Source organism: Chanodichthys erythropterus, chromosome 15 (assembly GCF_024489055.1).
Source record: "Chanodichthys erythropterus isolate Z2021 chromosome 15, ASM2448905v1, whole genome shotgun sequence".
Taxonomy (NCBI): Eukaryota; Metazoa; Chordata; class Actinopteri; order Cypriniformes; family Xenocyprididae; genus Chanodichthys; species Chanodichthys erythropterus.
The window spans coordinates 26,890,639-26,914,036 of NC_090235.1; the positions used below are offsets into that span (position 1 = coordinate 26,890,639).

At 36.1% G+C, this 23,398-nt stretch overlaps 1 protein-coding gene across 3 annotated transcripts in view; it reads left to right on the forward strand.

The window, feature by feature from the left end:
- ripor2 (RHO family interacting cell polarization regulator 2) overlaps nucleotides 1-23,398 on the forward strand; it is a 61,670-nt gene that overhangs the window by 15,392 nt on the left and 22,880 nt on the right. For all 3 annotated transcript variants that reach the window (XM_067410918.1, XM_067410920.1, XM_067410919.1), the window contains exons 2-6: nucleotides 15,073-15,193; nucleotides 17,651-17,812; nucleotides 18,029-18,107; nucleotides 19,634-19,657; nucleotides 19,915-19,968. In XM_067410918.1, the coding sequence (XP_067267019.1) occupies nucleotides 15,073-15,193; nucleotides 17,651-17,812; nucleotides 18,029-18,107; nucleotides 19,634-19,657; nucleotides 19,915-19,968 (440 nt within the window). The remainder of the gene's footprint in view (nucleotides 1-15,072; nucleotides 15,194-17,650; nucleotides 17,813-18,028; nucleotides 18,108-19,633; nucleotides 19,658-19,914; nucleotides 19,969-23,398) is intronic.

Sequence of the window (23,398 nt, forward strand, 5' to 3'; positions counted from 1 at the left end):
TCTTATATATATATATATATATATATATATATATACAGCAAAATCTCCAGAGTTAAATCAACTCTGCTCAGAGTTGAGATAATTGAGATAATTAAGCAATTAATTAAGTGATGATTGTGCATTAGTGATGAACACCTGCTGTTAACAAGCAGACTCACTTAAGAAAAGAGAAACACAAGAACTACAACTGACTTCAGTCACAGTCTTATTAATTGCTTAATTATCTCATTAACTTTAACTCTGCTTCAGTGTTTAACACTATTTAGAGAGGGACCATATGTACTCTGAGCAGAGTTGATTTAACTCTGGGGATTTTACTGTGTATATTTCATTCGACTTCATGGAGATGTATCTTTTAGCATATTGAGATGATGCATCATTGAGGTATCTCCTGACAGAGATATGATCAAGCTTATGAGTTTTATGTGTGTTGGAAAGGCGCTCTCTTTTTCTAGTGATCATGTACAGAAAAATCCCCATCATATAGTCTGACCCCTAGGGTCTGTGGAGGGGTATTTTAAGAAATAGAGGAGGTAGAAAAGAAGTCGTTGATGAAAGAGAGACGGATATATCCTATCTTAGAATCTTTTTAGTTAGTGGAGAAAGCAGGATGAAAGCAGTCTGGGTTTTATCTGCTGTCACTCTGTTCTTATGACAAGGAGCAGTGAGAGGTTTTGGCTTACGTCACGGCCGTAAAAAGAGCTAAATCAAATCAGTGCGGTCAGCAAAAGGCCGCCAGAGTGTCAGTGTTACTATAGAATGAGATATGCTCTCTGTTGTCAGCTAACTCCATCCAACAACAGTACTCTCAATGAATATACTGAATGCTTCTTCTGACGTTAACAAGTACATGTGGCCATGAGAAGTGAATCAAGGGGAAAGTTGGTTTGTGTTGCTGATACTGCATTTGAATTTACCTGAGGTTGATAATCAGGTTTATACAATATCTTTACTTTTAATATGTTTTTTTTTATTATTTATTGATTTGTGTTTTGGATGTTCTGAGTGGGTACATTTACATTTATGCAGACATGTTTATGCAAAGCGACTTACAAGAGAGGACTAAAAGCAATTTGTCAAGAAGCCAACAATATTCCTAATATGCAATGGCAGGTTTATTTGACAACTAGGTTAGGAAGCAAGCAAGCAAGCTAGAGAAGAGGAGAAATGCAGAGAAGAAAATGTTTTTTTGTGTAAGTGCATTGTTTTATGGGCGTGGAGTGCTTGCAGAAGAGCTGTTTCTTGAAAGATGTGATGGTCTCAGCAGTTTGGGTGGAGGTTGGCAGCTCATTCCACTAGAGAGGAACAGAAATGAAAGTAAAAAGTTTTGGAGAGTGACTTTTTGCCTCGTTGTGAAGAAACAACGGGGCATCACTAATTCAGTGAGCTTAGCTGGCAGGACGAGCGTACACTTATAGGAGTGAATTGAGGTAGGGAGTGTACTGCTCCAGTGGCAGTCCTGAAAGCCAGCATCAAAACCTTAAAGGGTTAGTTCAGCCAAAAATTCTCTCATAAATTACTCACCCTCATTTAGTTCCAAACCCGTAAGACTTTCGTTCATCTTCGGAACACAAATTATGATCTTTTTGATGAAATCGGAGAGTTTTCTGTCGCTCCATAGACAACTACACAACTACAATTTTGATGCTTCAAAAAGTTCATAAAGAGATCGTAATACAAATCCATATGCATTGAGTTGTTTAGCAAATCTTATGAATGGACATGATCGCTTTTTATGATTAATAGATTTAATTTAGGCTTTCATACACATATAAACATTGATCAGGGATCATAAACAGAAGCTCAACGGACCTGCTTGACGCGTGAGAACAAACTTCTTGCTGAAGCTCAAACATGCTGCATAACACACAAGAATGAACATCGTGTGTTCTCGCACGTCAAGCGAACATGCTTGAGCTTCCGTTTACCGCAACTGATATGTGAGTTGATGAATGTTTATATGTGAATAAAGGCATAAATTAAATCTGTTCAATGTTCATCATATAAAGGGATCGAGTCTTTTAAAAAATTTTTGACTAAACCGTTCAATTCATATAGATTCGTATTACGATCTCTTTTGAACTTTTTTAACCATCAAAGTGGTAGTTGCGTAGCTGTCAATGGATGGATGAAAAGCTCTCGGATTTCATCAAAAAGATCTTAATTTGTAGTTAAAGGTGCCCTAGAATTAAAAATAGCCTTGGCATAGTTGAATAACAAGAGTTCAGTACATGGAAATGACATACAGTGAGTCTCAAACTCCATTGTTTCCTCCTTCTTGTGTAAATCTCATTTGTTTAAAAGACCTCCAAAGAACAGGCGAATCTCAACATAACACAGACTGTTACGTAACAGTTAGGATCATTAATATGCACGCCCCCAACATTTGCATATGCCAGCTCATGTTCAAGGCATTAGACCAGGGGAGCCAGTATTAACGTCTGGAGCTGCACAGCTGAATCATCAGACTAGGTAAGCAAGCAAGAACAATAGCGAAAAATGGCAGATGGAGCAATAATAACTGACATGATCCATGATATTTTTAGTGATATTTGTAAATTGTCTTTCTAAATGTTTCGTTAGCATGTTGCTAATGTACTGTTAAATGTGGTTAAAGTTACCATCGTTTCTTACTGTATTCACGGAGACAAGACTGTCGTTATTTTCATGTTTTAAACACTTGCAGTCTGTATAATGCATAAACACAACTTCATTCTTTATAAATCTCTCCAAAAGTGTGTAATGTTAGCTTTAGCCATGGAGCGCTATCAAACTCATTCAGAATCAAATGTAAACATCCAAATAAATACCATACTTATGCGATTAAACATGCTGCATGACGAACACTTGTAAAGATCCATTTTGAGGGTTATATTAGCTGTGTGAACTTTGTTTATGTTGTTTAAGGCAGTCGAGAGCTTGGGGGCGTGGAGCACGAGATTTAAAGGGGCCGTGCAGCCTGAATCGGCGCATATTTACTGATGCCCCAAAATAGGCAGTTAAAAAATTAATAAAAAAAAATCTATGGGGTATTTTTGAGCTGAAACTTCACAGACACATTCAGGGGACACCTTAGACTTATATCACATCTTTTGAAAACACATTCTACAGCACCTTTAAGTGTAATAAGTTTGGACAAGAAGTTGCATTGCTCTGACAGGAAGGGCCTGATTTTCCTGATGATGTAAGGCGTGATCCTGCACAACTGTAGTTCATCTGTTCCAAATTCTAGTGAACTGTCTTGCTGTATATCGCCTACATAGGCACCTGTCTTCTAAGCTGACTTATTTGGAATGTTCAGGTAGCAATACTATGCAAATAGCGCTCCTGGTGTGCATCACACTGTAGACCTTGTTCACAATTGATTCAACAATTGTTGATTTAACATGTTTTTTTGATGTTCGCATGTTGATAAGGCTAAGCTAATGATATAATAAGCATAAAATATGCAGCAAGACTGCACAATATTGAAGAAAAAAGCAATATGCGATAACATGCTACATGTGATATGATAATGTTTTTTAAATCAATTTTTAAATCAATTATTCAAAATGCAAGCTGTTTCGATACGTGTATCGCAATTTGCGATATTGTGAGAAATTTGATCAATCATGGAGCCTTAATTTGCAGCGCAAACAAAATTGAGGAAAGCAGTGTTTTTTAATGAGAACTGTTTGGTAGGCCTACTGATTGAATTTTATGTTGTAATCAGTATTTCTCTTGATTCGACCTCCATCTTGGATGCCATGCATTCTGGATTGTTCACAAATTATACATGCAATGCTACCTTCACATTTGTCCAAAATTAGATATTTTAAAGGCAGTGTAGTTTTGCAGCTTACCTTTTTCATAAGGGGTTTTTCTTTGCTGCTTTAAAAATGCTGTCTAGGTAGGCAGCTGACTATGTATTGGAATGGAGCTTGCGTTTTGTTAATTTTCTGGCAAGCTGAAGGGAATGACTTGGCATCTTGTGTAGGGAATCTTTCTCTTGTTCACTCTCTCTCTTCCTGAACAGATGACATGTGCTTTTAGCTCTCATCAGTGGGGGTGCTATCCCATAATCCCTCTGATTAACAGTCTATTTGAAATCAACTGCACTGACAGCCCTCATACATCCGTTTTGCGGGTCAGTCATTGCATAGCAACAAAATCACAATGTCTCAGCCCTGTGATTAGTATTATGGTGGCTTATCCTTCAAACATAAGCTGATGAACTGAATGTTTTTGTTTTTCCTTGTCTGTTTGCATAGCAGTTAGAAGGTGTGTGGAATATGATTGGTTGTGGTGGATTCTGTCTGAAATGTCATTGGCTGATTAAATTGAGGTCCTTGTCATGTTATGTATGTCATATTCTCCCTCAGATGATGGTTGTTTTTTACATTTTGTCAGCTCTGACATGTAATCTGCTTTGAAAAGCCAAATCCTTATGCCTTTTAAAGGGTGCTGTCCTCCTCGGGGTCTGTCCTGACATACAGCTGTGCTTTAGCAGAAGATGAAGTCAACTCCCTCTTGTCAAACCCAGAAGCAATGCACATAACAGGAAAGCACCCTCATAAACTACCACTGTTTTCAAAAGCCACCTATATATATTTTTTTTTTACATTTTATAATTGAAAATGCCTCTGAAACCTTCCGCCACAATCCTAGTGTTCTGGGTGGCTGCCATGGTGTTGCTATGCTGTTGCCAAGGTGTTATGTGTGTTTATTAGCATGTTGCTATGCAGTTACTAGGTGAATGTTTACTGGTCCAAGTCAAAAGAGCCTACCTACAAGTTTCTCTGATGTTCAGGGCTGTGTTTCCCAAAACCATTGTGAGCTAAGTTGATCGTAGAGACCATTGGTGGCAATGGTTCTACGATCTTGTGATGCTTTTGGGAAATGCCGCCTTGGTCTCTAGTATCCTTCAATCTAGTATCCAAAATCATAAATCTGATGTCAGAAAAATATTCTTCAACAAGCTGCACAATTTAAGGTATAATTTATGTCCATAGCACAAACGAATGAGTTTGTTGAATAATTTGCTTAAGTTTAGGCTAATAGTTTTGATTCTTCATGCTAAGTATGTATATGTGTCATACTTGGCTTGGTGAGCTCCACTAATTTGGGATTTGGCCTATTGCCTGACCTAAATTCACCACATCAAACCTCTTTTTGTCATATTTTTTCATCGTGTTATTTTTATTTTTTATTTTTTTGTATTTTTAGAACACCGTTTCAACTCCAGTCTTTAAGGGTTGTGCATCAAGAGTGTGTACTTTCTTTCTTAGATGCTTTGAAGCTGAAAGTGACAAGTTATCTTTAATTTAAAATGTCTTTTCAGTCTTCAAAACAACAACAACAAAAACCAACAACAATAAAAACCTGTTTTAATGTTTAATCTCCGTATGCCTGCCTAACAGAAGTCATCTTTTTTTTTGGCATCTCTTTTCTCTTTTTTTTTTTTTTTTTTTAGAAGTGTTCTAGTCAAGTTGGCAGAGTTCAGGAGAGACAGAAATGAAGAGGCAACTGTCTGTCTCTGTTCTTGTCCATCTCATGCATCTTGCATAGACACGCACAAACACATTCACAATGGTCTGTGGCAGAAATGCTGAATCATTCTAGGGATTCACCTGCAAGTGTCTGCATCCCGTGACGTGCTAGCATGTGTCGTTGCTGGCATAATTAATTCAGTTTAGTTCCCATTCTCCAAAGCTAAAAGCATTGCTTTCAGCTTGAGCTATGGCCATGTCTTATTTGCGTGACACTGTTCAGCACTGTCTGAATAAAGAGACACCAAATCAAGTGGAACTTAGTTCAGTGGCTTAACAAATGTATAGAACTGGCATAGCCCCTCAGTGACAATCCACATTTAGTGGTGAAGTTAGAAATATGCACATGATTTTAGGACAGCTGTTCCTTGGAGGACATTTGCTTAAAGGGATAGTTCACCTAAAAATGAAAAATCTGTCATTTACTCACACTCGAGCCATTCCAAAACCATTTTATTTTGTTTCCTTCTTAAAATACTAAAATAAGATATTTTGTAGAATGTCTAAGCTGCTCATTTACATACAGTGATATTTTTATTTTATAAAAATATTTTTCTGTTATATTCCAAGTATTCTGAGGCTATCTGATGGGGGGGAAAATGTGTATATATATATATATATATCCCTTAAATGCATGACTGTTTCACCAATCATTCTTACATATTCGGGTCTTTATCGACCTGGATCAATATCTAACATGGAAGGATCTCTACCTGTCATGATAATATAAAACTCCTCTGATATTAGAGTAACAATTACAGAAGAATTAAATAAATCATATTTTGTTACCTTTTGGAGCTTGAAAGTGCTCGGTTTGAGCAGATATTTTATGCCATCATCACTGTCCTTGTCAGAGCTCATTTCCCAGTAAATTCAGCAAATAATAGGCTATTTTTATCTTTGAGGTCATGAATATGAGCCCATTCGCGATCTCAAACGTATTCTCAAAACTATATAATTTTCAACATCTTCAAAATCAATATTTCGATCGCTAACAGCTTCACCAGATCCATCCAGTGACAGTTACAGTCATATTTGATTGGTTCAGTACTTGCAGTAAATCGCTGAGCCATTTCATGTATTTCTTATTATTTCATTTTCTGTCTGAATGAGTCGTCACTTCAGCATTGTGTATCAGACATTGCCACCTTGTGGAATAAAGGTGAATTGGACTAAAATTCAATTATTGTTGAGCAGGAAAAAAAAAAGTACACTCATACACACCTCGGGTCGTTAGCGACCCCTATACAATTTTTACAAAAAATGAATACAAAAACAGGCATTGTTTTATAATTTTATGATTTTTTTCTTGTTATATTCTTTATAATAAATTGATTGAGGAATATCAAGAAGGTTGATGTCTAACTTTAAAAAATGAATGAGGAGGAGGGTAGTGAATGACGTCCCGGGTCACTTAAGACCCGAGGTATGCATTTAAGGGATATATATATATATGTATGTATGTGAAGACTTCAGATGCAAAAGGCTCTAAGTGCCATCTGAAATTTTTTAATAAAATTAGCATTTTTATCAAGCTTGTTTATGTTCAGTTATTTCACTTTAATGGCAAATGAAAAGGACCTATTAATTGCCATTAAAGTGAAATTACTGAACCAAAACATGCGAGCTTGATAAAAATGCTCATTTTAGAAGAAAATATCAGATGGCACTTGCAGGCTTTTGCATCTGAAGTCTGCATATATATGCATATATATATATATATATATATATATATATATATATATATATATATATATATATATATATATATATATATATATATATATATATATATATATATATATATATATATATATATGCATATATATATATATATGCATATATATATATATATGCATATATATATATATATGCATATATATATATATATATGCATATATATATATATATATATATATGCATATATATATATATATATATATATATATATATATATATATGCATATATGCATATATATATATATATATATGCATATATGCATATATATATATATATATGCATATATATATATATATATGCATATATGTATATATATATGCATATATGTATATATATATATATATATATATATATATATATATATATATATATATATATATATATATATATATATATATATATATAGGGCTACTTTTTTGAGTCTTTCGAGAATTGGTGACAAATTCATGCTAATTCATACTAGGGCTGTGCGATTATTCAAAATTATATTAAAATTGCAATGTGAAAAAAATCGTTAAGGCATTTACAAACTGCACAACATACAAAACGAGTTCAAAAAGGCATACAGAAATAACCGATGCCGTCACGTATAATTTCTGCAAAGATATGGTGCCTGCAAATATCGACTAATTTTTTTGTCTCATTATACTCAGTTTTTTGGAAGCCAGCTTTATTGAATATCGCACAGCCCTTACTCTTGCAATCTCATTCGTACATTTTTGCACACTCTGCTTTTACCTCACTGCTAAGGGTAGACCTTTATGATTAGTTTTTACCTAAAAATTGTAAGCACTGTACAAATTCATATGCCATATAAATTGGAATTGTCAATGCCCATGACTATAAAATAGTTAAATTTCCAATACATTTTCCAAAATGACATTTTTTTGACTTCCACTGAAGAAACAACATGATGTTAAGTATTGTCTTCTTTAGAAGTATGACAACAAAATATTACACAATGCCCCTCCCTTAACAAGTTTCCTGCATTTGAAAGCCACTAAGTAAATGTGTCCTCGTTTCCATTAACAGGAACTGAAAGGTACTGCATTTTTAAGCTGATCTGGCAAAGGGAAGAGGAAGAGATTTTATTTATTTATTTCTTTGCTTCACATCATATCACATTTGACATTTGTTTGAGTTGGTTTTTAGCCAGCTGTGCTCTGTTATCCCCAGATACGCTCACACAGGTTTTTTCCCAAGCTTCTGTCTCCACATAAGGATGTTCTTCGTTCTGTCTCTGTTTTTGTCTCTGTCCTCTCTTTGCTCTGTGTTCTATAAATATGGCTGTGTCTAGTGCAAAACATCCACATATCACTCAGAATTGTCCCTCTAGTCTAGCCCATTTCTAAACTTGTTTCTTTCTCAAATTTTCTTATGTGCATTTTCCTTGTAGCTGTCTTTAAGCTGGATTAAACCAGTCTCTGCTCTGATGTGAACTGAGTTTACATGCACATGTAAAATTCGATTAATATCACAATTATGAAAGTGTCATGTAAATGTGTTAACCCAATTAAACTAATATAAATAATAAATAATAAAGCCTGATTGTCATGTGTCATTGCATAACGCTGTGCATGTAAAGCTTCTCTATTTTAGCTTTCTTCACTGTTGTGAAAGTGCTAGAGTGAGAGTTGTCTTAAAGAACAGTTATTATCATTTTTATTTAATAGCAGTTCAGTAATGAACAGACATTTCACACAATGACATTTCCAGCATGCTGGGTATGAGTTTGAGATTACAAATCCCTCATGTGCCGTTAAGAGGTTATCAGTGGTCAAGTGTAATTCAGACCTCCTGTTTCTCTCTGTCTTCAGTCACAATAAAGATGAAAATAGCTTGACATTTTAGTATTTTCTGTTAGATAACATTCAAGTACCCACATTCTGAAGTCTATGGATTAAATATAAAATAAATCATCCATTAATGCCAAAGTTAAACCAAATGAACCCTGCTGAACACAGATTATTGTTCAAATATTGGCCCTTTTAGTAATATATTAACTGAAATGTTTCTAATCATTTGAGATTCATGTCCATGACTTAAATATAAACATTTGTCTTTGACCATCAGAAGGATCAAAATGATTTAAGATGCATATGTCACTGTTTCTGTTCTACCACAGCTCTACATATTTGTTTTAAGGGATATTGAATTCATAGCACCTCTACTGGATGTGTTAAAGTGTCACCTTCATCTATCACCATCTTTTGAAACCTCCACCCTTTACATTTGACAAACTACATAGGCTTTTGACCTTTAAGAAGAAAGAAAGGAAGGAAATCTGAGGCATAACATTCAAAAACAAGTATATATATTTATATAAGTTCAGCTAAAATCTTTTTAAATTGTGGCAAACATTCTGACCGATTCACTTTTTTCCAAGACTTCAGCAATTAATTGTTCAAAGGCTTCTTTAATTGGTGTGTATGCACAAAATGTGAACTTGGATCCCTTTTTTATCCACTTCACTTTGGGTCTGTGTTTACTTTTCGTTCATTATACTATTATTTTTTTTAGGTTGACTAAAGATACCATCAAATAATATCTACAATTTTTAGAACAATCGACAGTTGCAAAGTTAGAAGTGATGTTCTTCTAAGTTGGACGTTTCTGACAAAACATTACTGACCCAAGTGAGAGTGAGTTTTTATATTTCCTTTATATCAATGTCTTCTGGGCCATATCTGTGTCACATTTGATTATGAAGTCACACAGAAGGTGCTGTACTTGTATGTTCTTGCTCTTGTCAAAAAATGTTTATCCTCTATTTGCATTTCGGAGATATAATCAACAGATGAGATTACAGCTAACCCTTATTTTGATATTTTTGTACAGGCTGCTGAAGCCCACATCAAATTATTAATGCTTCGATACATTTAAAAAAAAAAACTTTATTTTTTTTATGCTTGCATCCCTTTATTTCAATATAATACCTACTGTTAAGTCACCCAAATGGATGTTCTTCCATTGATAGACTTAAAATACCTCCTAGTGTCAAGAAAAACTGCTAAATTTTTTTTGGACCTTGATAAACAATAGCAGCCACTGTCATGAACACATGATCTTTCGGTCACAACACAAGAGCATCCATTCAGTCTTGATATGCCTGCTTTAGAATCATGTTTCACTGTGTTTATAATCTTTGTGCTCATGATAAAGAGTGCTTTCCTGTGCAGGGATGCAAGTCAGGTCTCTTAAAGAGGACCTATTATGCGCTTTTACAAAGTCTTGATTTTGTTTTTGTGTCTACTAGAATAGGTTTTCATGCTTGAATGTTCAAAAAACAGTTGCAGCACCTCTCTTCCCAGTCTCTCAGTAACGCTCTGTTTAGTTCCTGTCTCTATGAAGCTCTTCCTTCTGAAAAGCACAATGTTCTCTGATTGGTCAGCTGAACTAGTGTGTTGTGATTGGTCGAACTCTTTGAGTGTTTTTCGGAAATGTCACGGCACGTTAAACACTATTAACGCAACCAGTCATTGCTCCTTTTTTGCAAATGCCTTGGGCAGGAATTATTTAAATGAGGGGTACTCTTTCCCAGAAAGAAACTCAAGATTGCAATCAAAGCGTTTCAGTTCAGAAACGGCGCTTACTGATATAGATAATAACTCCCTTTGGTGTGGATTTTGTGCTTTGTAACATTTTTCTTGCTCAAACAGCAACATTACACACTAAAGAAAGTTGAAAATGTAAAAAAAAAAGCATAATAGGTCCTCTTTAAGACATACAGGATTTGGTCATTCAGACAATGCACCGACTAGTTAATTGTGAGTGTATGTGGTTTTGCACATCCTCACATCCACTGTCTCTATTCTCCTGGCCCATCTGGAAACACTGCCAAAAAGCACACATTACTACTAGAGCATGGGTAGAACAGGGTCAGTCGGTCACTGCCACATGGCTGACATTAGTTTTCTGACCTGGCATGGATGTTTGAAGTGAGGTCATTGCTATTCCAAGGCAGAGTGTCAGTGTGGAACAAGACCAGCAGAGCATCACAGCTGCTGGGATTGAAACTGGGCGGGATGAACTCCTACCTTAGAGCAAAAAACCACACAGAGGAAGACAACGGATCCTCAGAGCAGAAGGACAGGAGGAGGCCTGCTGCGGGGGATCCATGATTGCATTGTTCTTTTGCTGGACACATTGTGTATTGTCTGCTGTTACTATAGAAACTATAATTTATACAGGCGTTAGGAATCATGCTGCTGTTAAGTTGCAGTGTGGGTTGAGTTTGATAATATTCATCTGTGTAGCTAGTGTCCGCTTGTGCGTGTGTATGTATGTGGCTGTGCACATGTGCTTTCATGGAAAATTAAATGACTTTTCTAGGGACTGAAGTGCAGAAAAACTGGATTCTACAAAATCCTGATGTCATTTGTTTGACATTATCACGTCCATTTTCTTGTTTTTCAGTAAAAATACCTTATTCTGTATGTGATACCCTTGAAACTAGTGACGTATCTGCCGATAATTATTGTCATGTTATGGTAATAACCAAATAAATTGGTGATTTATCTAAATAAATTAGGTAAATTGCAAAATAAATAAATAAAATCAGTCTTTTTAAATGATACAAGTGAATTTAGCCGTCATAAAATTATAATGTACAGTATGAAAAATGTATTTTGAGATTTGCTAAAGAATACATTTAAAAGTTTAATTTTTAAGTGTTTGTAAAGATGACGGCAAACAAAGGTAATCTAAATATAAAAAACTGGGGAAATTAATAATTAAATATCCAATATCTACCCATACCGTTAACCCAGCAGATGGTACTAATATATTATGCATCCTTATTAAAAACAAGATTTTTATTGCGTGTAAGATCACTACTTGTTCTCAGAGAATATAGCTTGACTTGTTTATTTTTCTTAACCCACTGGCAATTTTTACTTGTTCAGATTTATGCTTAAAACAACAACAACAACAACAAAAAACTAGTTAGAATTTATAATGTGGGCTTTTGGGAGAAAACGAGGGACCTCCTCCGCCTCACACACACACGCACACACTTCTCATTCAGTACTTCTCCTGCCCAGCATCAAGACCCCCTCACACTCTCAACGGGCCAGATAAACATGGTCCCTGCTGGAGGTGACAAATTAATGAAGCCCCCCTCCTTGTTTCTTTTGTCCTCGTCATCCGTCTCTCACAGTGAAGAGTTCAGAATTGGGTGCCAGGCAGCTGTACTCAGAATACTTATGAGCAGTCGTGCCCGGAGGGACGGGGATGACGTAGCCCACATCAACAGCACTTCACAAGTGCCTGTGAACCGAGACGGCTAGGCCTGAATAGAATGAGTGGAACAATCCCAGCATGCACTGGGTGGCACAGTGTCGCTTTGTGTTTGTTAAAACTGAAGTGGAACCTTTGTTTGTTGAAATAAGCTATTGGTTGTATAGGTTGTGTTTGTTTTGCATTTTGTTAGATTTCAACATGAACTCCTTCATGCATGAATTATTAAGTTAATATAAAATATGTGACATGCCAAAAATGGAGCAGGGTCAACTTTTGCTCAAGTTGTGTTACACAATGAATATTATCAATTTAAAATAATTTAGTAAATTAATAACATAGCATAAATAATAAAAAAAGTAAATAATTTAAATAAAATTATGTATTTTAAAATTTTATATTTTATATTAAAAATATATTATGTTATTTTAGGCTCCAAGAATATGCTACTGTGTGTTCTTTCATTATATCTGCCTTTTATCTGAATTATGTGCTTGGCATATGATCAAAATACACAGTACATAAGTTCATGTTCTACAGTGCCTATAAATAGCCTGGCACACGTTATACAAGGCTATTTTGTTTTTCCTGTGCAAAACATCTATCCCAGAGCCGTATTGCTTTTGTGTAGCTCCGTCTAAGCAATGCTGTATCTATTGCACTGGGCATAAACCCACAGGTGTATAATTAACTCCAACACATTGCTCCTGGACATAATATGTAACCTCAACTATGGGGAGAATCTCAGCTGCAAAAACCAGATTTTTCCCTGTTTTTTGGTGTAGATGTCAGTGCCTGGCAGGGTTATGAGGGCTATGTGCTAATTTGGGGTCATTTTAGGTCAGTAATGAGTTCTCTGTCATCGATAATCACAGAGCTCATAGCCTCATTACCCTCAAATCGGGAGTTTGCCGCTGCTGTCATCATCTGATGAAATATGGGAGGTTGGAGATGAGGTATAAGGAGATCAGAGATGATCTTAAAGGCTTTTTTGTAGGCGGGAGATTTCTACACCCTCCCTGGATCATTGCATTTGATAGAAATGAGTGATGACGTTGGTCTTTCAAGGCTCCATTAAACCACCTCCTGTTTCGAAGTGCCTTTTCTGCGTCTTCATCTGCGGTGGGCTCAGGTGGCTTCGAGCGGTTTATAAAAACCTCTGAATATGCACCGTATGGGGTCTTCTCACCCTGCAGTGCTATTTTCGGTAACCATATACACAGGAGATTAAATGACTCATTGCTTGCTTTTCTGTGTGATTTTCAGCTGGCTTTATGTATTTTCATTCAAAGTCAAGGATATCTTTTCATTAGAGGTCCAGAAAGCCAGCAAGTTAAAACTTAGTTGTGACTTAAAGGGGCTCTGCTCTCACACTACTAAATATTTTTGCATTGCACCATTAAACTTACTTGAAACGTAACTTTGTACATATAAACTAGATATTTATGGAAGCCTTCGACCAGGAGTAGTGGTTGGAGTAAAAAGGCAAATTTCATTTATTTATTTTTTTTGTAGTAGGCCTATTTATTTATTGCTATTAATTTCAAATACAGTTTCTGAATGTTATTTATATAAAATACTTATTTCATGATTAAGTATCGTATTTCAGCAAATTCTGCTCAAAAATTTAAAGGCTGCTATTGAATTATTGATATGCGACTACACATTACTTTACAGAGAGCTTACGACTGATCATAAAAAATGGGACTAGCATTTAAAAATCCATTTGTGCAGCCATCATTTTCTAGCTAGAGCAGGGAAAATAATCAACCAATGCAAGCATAGACAGAGATTTTTCCACTGAATAAATCAAAAGTCATTAAATACAGCTATACCAGCCAGGACTTCATATAGACACATACTATTTTAGTATAAAATGTGATTTTTATCTTCTAGTCTGGTACTCAGTTCATTATATTTAGCAGACTTAAGAAGTAAATTACATTATATCACTTGAACCTGGGAAAATTGAGTCCCAGTCAGTCACAGAGTTGGTCACAATTAACAAAGCTTAATGGCGATTTAAAACATGTTATCATCCAACGTATTGGCAAATAGGCTTTCCAACTCATGTAAATCAATATTTATTAATTTGTCTCACACATGCAACAGAGCAATAACCAGTTCATCACCTTTCTTATGTACTTGCCTATGTTCTGCTTCAAATTCTACTACCAAATTATGTTAGTTAGTTACTAATCTTCAAGTGTGGATTTTACATTCCAGTTTAAGTAAAAATTAGTTAAAATTGACCATCCAAAATATATCTACAGTTCAAATAATACACATACATATAATACAAATGTCATGTTGTTTTTAAAAAAGGACTAACTGTACATTTCTGCAGTTTAACCCTAAATGCATGATCTTGTTTACTTCTGTAGTATGTGCATTAGTGTAACCACTATTTATTTATTTGAAATTATTTCCTTTGTCTTTAAATTGACTACTGGTTTAAAATTTGCATTTGGTTGTTTCTGACACCATCATCCTACACACGCAACTCTTCCCCCATCTGTACCACTGACTTCTCTCTTACCCAGAATCCTCTCTGCCCCCTTACAGGAGTGTCCTCACGCTTCCCAGACATCATGGCTGCTGGCACTCACTCTCCTGGAGGGCCCAACGGCATCATCAGGAGCCAATCGTTCGCCGGCTTCAGTACCCTACAGGAGAGACGCTCACGGTGAGGTCATGTGCCCTGTCTACTTGATTCACTGGATGTATACAAAACCTCAGTTTTGCCACTGCAGAAGAAACGATTGTATTTTTTAACACTTTATATAAGACTGTTAAACATTTTTTTAAAGCATTTGCAGGCAGATATTTTAAAATTGTGTGTATATATATATATATATATATACTGACGTAGAGGTAGACAAAGTATAGCAAGAGCTTTTGACAAATTGTTGGAAAAAATATCATGTAATAATGTTTAATTCTTGCCATGTGCCATTTCTGGATGTTTACTCAGAATTTGCACCTGCCAACTGTAGTGACAAGTGGGCATTGGGCAAAACTTCTTATTATCTCACATCTTATTATCCCTCACATAGGTTTTTAAGGGAGTTTCTATAAAGAGCAAAAGTGCATGACCAAAAGTATGTTGACACTCCAACACCACACTAATACTTGCAAAATCAGGAATTCCATCAATTTCTGCAATAACAGTTTCCACTTTTCAGGGAAGACTTTCCACTAAAAAAACAAAAATGGCAAAAGAACTGCAAATTCTATTTTTCTGAAACAATTGACGCAGTAACCACATTAAAGAGTGTGTTTTTACTGTGCATGCTGCCTTATCTTAGTATGACGGAGTGAATCGTGAGTGGATGACCCCTTAGGCAACAGCATGTGCTCATTCTACACAATGGCCTAGATTTACTGTAGCACTATTTCTAGTGCTTTTTTTGACTGTGTGCATGTGACATGTTCAGACATGTCAAACAACCAACTGCCATTGTGTTATTATGAAACATGAATATTATTAGATGTGGGGGACTGTGACATCAGAAGTAGGCTAATAAGCAGCACCCTGCCTTTTGACGGAAGCCTTAAATGTCAGGAAGCATTGAGGAAGAGTGGCATTATCCTCGTGACTTTTTGGGGTTGACTGACGTTATGACTTGAATCCTTGAAAACTCTAAAAAGAGAAGAGGGTGGTTATTTGCAAGGATATTGCACAGATGAGTGTGAAGTATGCTAAAATGCCAACACTAGACTACAGACTCCAAGTCTGCACTAAACTTACTGGTGTTTACATTAGGGAGCTGCAGGAGAAAAAGATTCTTAGATATTCCATGGATGTAGGATTCTCTTTTAAAGTGAAGAAATTACATGGGTGAATATTTCCAGATCATGTTACACCTCAAAGAATAAAGAATAAGAATTTATTTATTTTAATTATGCCTGCCTGTGGATGGTCCTCGGGTATTTTCACCACCTATGTGCAGTGGGTGCTCGTGAATTGTGGATCTTCATTCACTGTCTGTGCTGTAGATGAAGACGTCACCAGTCCCACTCTAGATCCAGAGCCCAGTTAGCAACCAACCAAGCTCCCCAAGGATAAGATGCCTGAGCCCACTGCGATGCCAGCGTCAGAGCTGACGCCTGAGCACAACATTGCCCTGGACCCTGCGCCCAATGAAGAGTCTGACCAAGTGCGTGAGCTGGCAACACCGTCCGTCTCACATGCACATGCTCGTGAAGTTCAAGGGCATGTGGCCTTTGGGAAATATAAGGATTTGGATGGAGTCTCCTGTCTCCGCTGGTCCAGCCTATCTCCAAGTCTCCTGCGTTTCTGATGATCCACCCAGCCTCCTTATCCCACCTCCGCTACTAAACCGAGCCAGTCCTCTGGCCCTGCCTCTGCTGGTTCCCTTCAGTCCCTTGGCTTCTCCTCATTTGGCTCCAACCAGCAACTCTGATCTGCCTCAGGTCTTCCTGTCTCCAGCTCCACCTTGGCAAAAGCATTCCCTGTCTGTGGCTTGTGCCGCTGACCCTGTCACTCCACGTCAACCAGTCGGCTCCACCTTGGCTCCTCCCTCCCTCCCTCATAATCATCCTTATGGCTCCACCAGACTTTCTTGTCCCTCCGGCTCTGCCTTGGTCAGTCATCACTCTGCCTGCAGCACAGACCTTTGAGCCTTTAGCTGCACTTTGTCCCTCCAACCCTTTGGCTACGCCTTCCCTCCGACTCTGCCTTGGTCCTCAGTCCCACCGGCTGTGCCTCAGTCCTCTGGGACCCTTTGGGAGTAAGCAGATTGTTGCTGCCATGCTGGGAAGAGAGGTGCTGCAACAAAGTGAAATGCTTTTTGAACATTACAAGAATAGGTTTTCATTGTTGAGACCCCAAAAACAAAATCAAGGGCACAGTAGGTCCCCTTTAAAACTCCTCTACGGTACAGCGCCAAGTCATTAGTATGACTTTCTATAAAGCTGATTTGAAATGATGCGCTATACAAATAAATATGAGATAAGAGATTTGGCAGCCTAGAGAAATTTTACTTGATTGTATTTTCGTTAACTTTAAGAAAAATATAATATCTTATTTCTTTCTTTTGATTTTGTGGTGAAAATGACCACCACATGTTCTTGACAGGTTTCTTGAGATTTCATCCACATCTGTTTGTGTGTTTTTCAGGTGTAACTCTTTCATGGGGAACTCAGCAGTGCAGAAGAAGCCCATCTCAAAGCCCAGGAAGCCCCATCTGTCCGGGCACAAGTCCAGCAGCAGCAGCAGCTCACGAGAGCCGCAGCCCAAAAGAGTGGAAGAAGTTTACAGAGCCCTAAAACAAGGCCTGGAGTGAGTGCTGCTCAGATGTCTCCTCTGACTCACATATGTCCTGTCACATACTGTAGATCTTCTCTCTCAGCTCTCTACAGTCATACTGTATGCACATTGACTGCATGAATCACTTCTGCTCAGAATGTCTGTGATGAAATATTTGTACAGTGTACAGTCATTGTTCATGCAGTTCTGCAGAGTACTGAAGCCTTTTTCATTTTCTCTTTCTGTCAGTGAATATCTAGAGGTGCACCAAACAGAGCTTGATAAACTCACTTCCCTCATGAAAGACATGAAGAGGAACTCCAGACTGGTGAGACAGGATATGACATCATCAAGGTTACACACTATTCGGTTGTTAAGTCTGAAGTCACGCGGCAGTGCTTCCGGGTCCTAACGCTCTATCTCATACCACAAGAAAACAACAAATGGTGCTAATATACATACACGATGTGGTGTAATACTACAAAAAATATATAATTATAACCTTTATCTCCATACCAAAATTCCAGATGGCCAGGCAATGATTCATCTTTTATAAATCGTTAAAATATTAATATCTGTGACGCTGTAAGCACGGAGACTGTTGTGTAGACTGTAAGTATTTAAAAAGTTTAACTTTTTAAAATGATTGATGTTTAAAATGAATAAATACCGCTCATAAACGGCCGTCGATGGCATTCTCAAGTGAAACGAGTCGAGGTTTGGACCCGGAAATGGCGTTCCTTACGTCATGACTTAACAAGTGGATAGTTTATGCTGAATCAGAATGCTGCTAATCTATTGATTTCAATAGGCAACTATCCTAAAATTGTATATTTATGGATCATGGTTTCCTCAAAAATATTAATTATGAGAGACTTCTTTCAAAAACATATCTATTATAATAAAATAATGCATGAAAATATGTGATCCTGGACCATAAAACCAGTCATAAGTCGCATGGGTATATTTGTAGCAATAGCCAACAGTACATTGTATGGGTCAAAATGATCAATTTTTCTTTTATGCCAAAAATCATTAAGATATTAAGTAAAGATAATGTTCCATGAAGATATTTTGTAAATTTCCTGCTGTAAATATATAAAAAAATTATTTTTGTGAGTGGATATTATGCATAGCTAAGGACTTCATTTGGATTTGATTTTTTTTTTTCTTTTCTTTTTGCACCCTCAGATTCCAGATATTTGAATAGTTGTATCTTGACCACATATTGCTCTATCCTAACAATAGGTTTGGTTAGGAACAATTGCCCCATTTCCACACATCAATGGAAAGCTTATTTATTCAGCTTTCAGATGGTGTACAGAACCTTATGACTGGTTTTGTGGTCCAGGGTCACATAAATAGAAAAAGAAACATTTACTTGAGAATCAACACTGCACAAGATGTTAAGACTTGTTTTTAAAGAATGTATTTTTAATATGAGATATTTTGGCTTACTTTTTTTTTTTTCTTTTTAGTATAAACAAATGAAAAACAAGTGAAAATGTACAAAAAATAAATTAAAAACTCATTAAGAAGTCATTAATTGCAGTGCAACATATGTTTTAGTTGGATGCTGGTGTAGTGGTGTTAGACGACTTTTCTAGCAAAACCAGCAAGAAAACCCTGGTCACCGTCACCAGTTATATTTTGCTACCTAACAGCATGGTTATACTGATCCACCAGCTTGACCAGCATTAAACAGCATAAACCAGCCTAGACCATCATGAATTTCATGCTGGTCTAATATGGTCTTTTCTGATGGTTATTGTCCAAATATTGTTGTTTTTCATAGTTACAATATGTTGATTTTTCCATTATTTCCACTGATACATATCTTTTTTTCTTCCTCAGGGTGTGCTCTATGATCTGGATAAGGTAGGGTCCCTAAACACACTAATGCTTCTTAAACTCTCTAAGTTGACCCGTGTTAACCTTTTTAAGAAGTTAGAAACATGCAGCAGGAAAATTAAGCCGCTTTGCATAAATGATGTGCTGCATTCCTGCAGCAGTGATTCGTTATTGCGACACTCTAATCGCCTAAGGTGGCAGTTGTGTTTAAAATTAGGGACTTTGAAAAAAAATCTTTCGCATTTTCTTTTTCATTGAGTAACTTTTATTTTATTGCTTCACAGCAAATCAAGACCATAGAGCGATACATGCGACGACTGGAGTTCCACATGAGTAAGGTAAAGTTTACTTTATATAATATATATATATGTGTATATGTGTGTGCTTTCGTTGGCTGTTTTATAGAATAGAAAAGGTGAAGTCAGTACAACAAGTGAAAATAGTTTTTTCTTGGAGTGCTTTTGTGTTTCCAATAAATGTCCTGACTCATTTTGAGTCCCCTGGTTTGGCATTCTCTAGTGTCAGGAGTCCTGCTGTGTCCCCTTCCTCTTGCAGTGTGTTTTAGTGACATTACAGGTGGGTGTCTGCAGCAAACTACAGTGCTGATTGGCAACTCAGCAGCACGTCTAGTCCAAAAGTAGCCATGGCAACATGACGATGGGTGCTTTGAGGCTGTTGAAGAGCAATTCATATCTCAAATTAGCCCTACACACTTGAAATTAGCCTCGCATTCAGCTTGCCCACAGGAACATTCTGAACCGTCTGATAGTATACAGATCTCAAAGAAACAATTCAATCATTATTTTTATGTTTTTGGACCTATAAAGAGAAAATTTTGTTTGTTAATTTGCAGAAGTGTTTTGTTTTCCCCTGTGTTTTTATGCTGTTCATGGTTGGAACTGGATCTAGGTCAAAGCAATTCCCTTGAGTGAGGAACAAACCTCTGATGGCTCAATCCAGGGTGTTAATGAGTGTGTGCAAGTCTAAATAGTGGGAGAAGCCTTTTTTTATGATTTCAAGTTTATGTTAAAATCCGATTGGATCTGTGCTGCCCTATTTATATCACTTGGATCAGCAGTCTTGACACCCCATAGGAAAGAAGATCTCTATGTAATCTCAAATGTGTGTTCTCTGAATTTTCAGAAGAGATATCAACAACGTCTTTGTTCTCAGATTTGCCAAGGTACTAGAGATGTCCGGCTCATGAACGAATCATTCTTTTAAACAAATCTTTCTTTTTAGTGAACTGGTTTATTTTATTTTATTTTATTTTATTTTATTTTATTTTATTTTATTTTATTTTATTTTATTTTATTTTATTTTATTTTATTTTATTTTATTTTATTTTCACTCTAATTGCCTAAGGTGTCAGTTGTGTTTAAAATTAGGGAACGAATCTTTCTTTTTAGTGAACTAGTTACATTTTATTTCATTTCATTTTATTTTATTTTATTTTATTTTATTTTATTTTATTTTATTTTATTTTATTTTATTTTATTTTATTTTATTTTATTTTATTTTATTTTATTTTATTTTATTTTATTTTATTTTATTTTATTTTCACTCTAATCGCCTAAGGTGTCAGTTGTGTTTAAAATTAGGGAACGAATCTTTCTTTTTAGTGAACTAGTTACATTTTATTTTATTTTATTTTCACTGTAATCGCCTAAGGTGTCAGTTGTTTAAAATTTTTTATTTTATTTTATTTTATTTTATTTTATTTTATTTTATTTTATTTTATTTTATTTTATTTTATTTTATTTTATTTTATTTTATTTTTACAGAATCCCATCACTACAAGATACATGCAATCAGAATTAAGATTTCAATATGAATTTTCAATTTATCAATGAAAAATTTTCATCAAATTGTTCTGAGACCAAATTATCTGGGCCATGTTTCTATCCACATTAATTTAAGGTCTGGCAGTAATAGTCTTGTTATTTGTTGTTTGAAGGAGGAGGATTTGTAACAGACAGGGCTTTGATGCATGTAGAGGCGGCGCATTAAGGGGGATGAATTCAGATGCCCAGCTTCTCAGAAAGGGTTTAAATATGCTGACAGTCAACAATTACTTTTAGTCTCTTAGCATGCTGGAGCACAGAAACCATTTCTAAGAAGTCAAATTCTAATGCTTTTATTCCTTTCCCTTTAAAGCAGCTAATGGCTGTGACTCCCTAATACTGTTGTTTAAGTTCCATAGCCTCTGTTGAAAAACATCAGCAGAATCATATCCAGCACAATGATCCGTGTGTGCCAAAAAGAGTAAAAAGGCCAGTGATGTCTATAGGAAAACCAATGTCTATAATTATATTTTTTTACCAATAGACACTAGATCACTGGATGTGTCATTTACAGAAAGGACATTGATAACTCAATGGTTTGTGCTTTTAAAAATCATCCCATTTGCCCATAGGAAGTTAAGCAACATCAACAGGAAGTTTCAAAAGGCCTCAGCTTGCAGTCAGATATCAGAGCTGGAGGTGCTTTATGATCTGGCTTTGAACCCCAAAGATGTTTGATGTGGGTGAATTTATTGTAGGTTTAATCTCTGTTTAATCAGGCCGGCATCCCCCCAGAGTAGACAGTCTAAATCCTCTGATCACAGCCGATAGATGCTTGTAACTTAAGAGGATTTTTCTACTTCCTCCATTTCCTCATTGTACAGTAATGCATATTAATATGCCTTGTAAGTGTGCACTCTTGGTCTTGTTCCTTCTATTGTTTTTGTGGTGTGTGGACCAGCTGTGTACTCTTGGCTTGTTATTTGACTCAGTAGGCCTAATCCGAAACCCCACACTTGCGATGGACAGAGGACTGACAAACAGCTGCTCACAAGCACGCATGGCTGGGTTGAGTCGCGCCTTGGACCTCTGCCTTTCAACCAATAAGTAGTCGTGCCCAAGTAGATCAAAAGCGCTCCCAGTGGGAACGACTGTTTGCAGAAATGCATATCTGGGTGTGTCACTCAGTTTGCCCTAGATGCATCATCTTCCACACACCAAAACACTCCTATACACCACATAACTAATACAGTGTCACATTATATTATATTATATTATATTATATTATATTATATTATATTATATTATATTATATTATATTATATTATATTATATTATATTATATTATATTATATTATATTATATAAGAAGCTACGGTGGCTGTCTGGCCGACATGTCGTCGTCTGAGAGAGCAGAGAGTAGCTTGTGTGAATCAATGAGGTTTCTTCTGACTTTTAACAAAGAACGGTCTCTGCTTCTAATAAACCAGATGATTACTACTACTTTGTGCTTATTAAACGTAGTGACAATGCAAGCTGTCTCTAAAAACACCAACGATTTAAAAGAAGAACAACATAGTGGCGAAGCGCGCTTTGTAGAGTGTTTGTCCATTTAGGGCTGCTGTAGAAACATGTCGGCGCATAATGGCGACTTGACATGGAGGGGGGACCCGTGGTGTATGAGCTAGAAATGACTCATTCTAAGGTAATAAAAACATAACGGTTCATTATGTAAGGTCTTTATGTACCACTGAAAATCATAGTTATGTTTATTATAATGCATTTCTGTCAGTAGATCCTCCCAAATTTTACACGTTGCACCTTTAAAAGAATATACTTGTGTGCGAACTCAGTGTAAGGTTTTAAGACAATTGCATGTTAATTGGAATTAAATTAATATGTATTCTAGTTTAAATTGATATTAAATTCACTTTGTTGACCTTGAGAGTGCTTTTGACTTTGAGAATGACTTAAGTAAATATTTC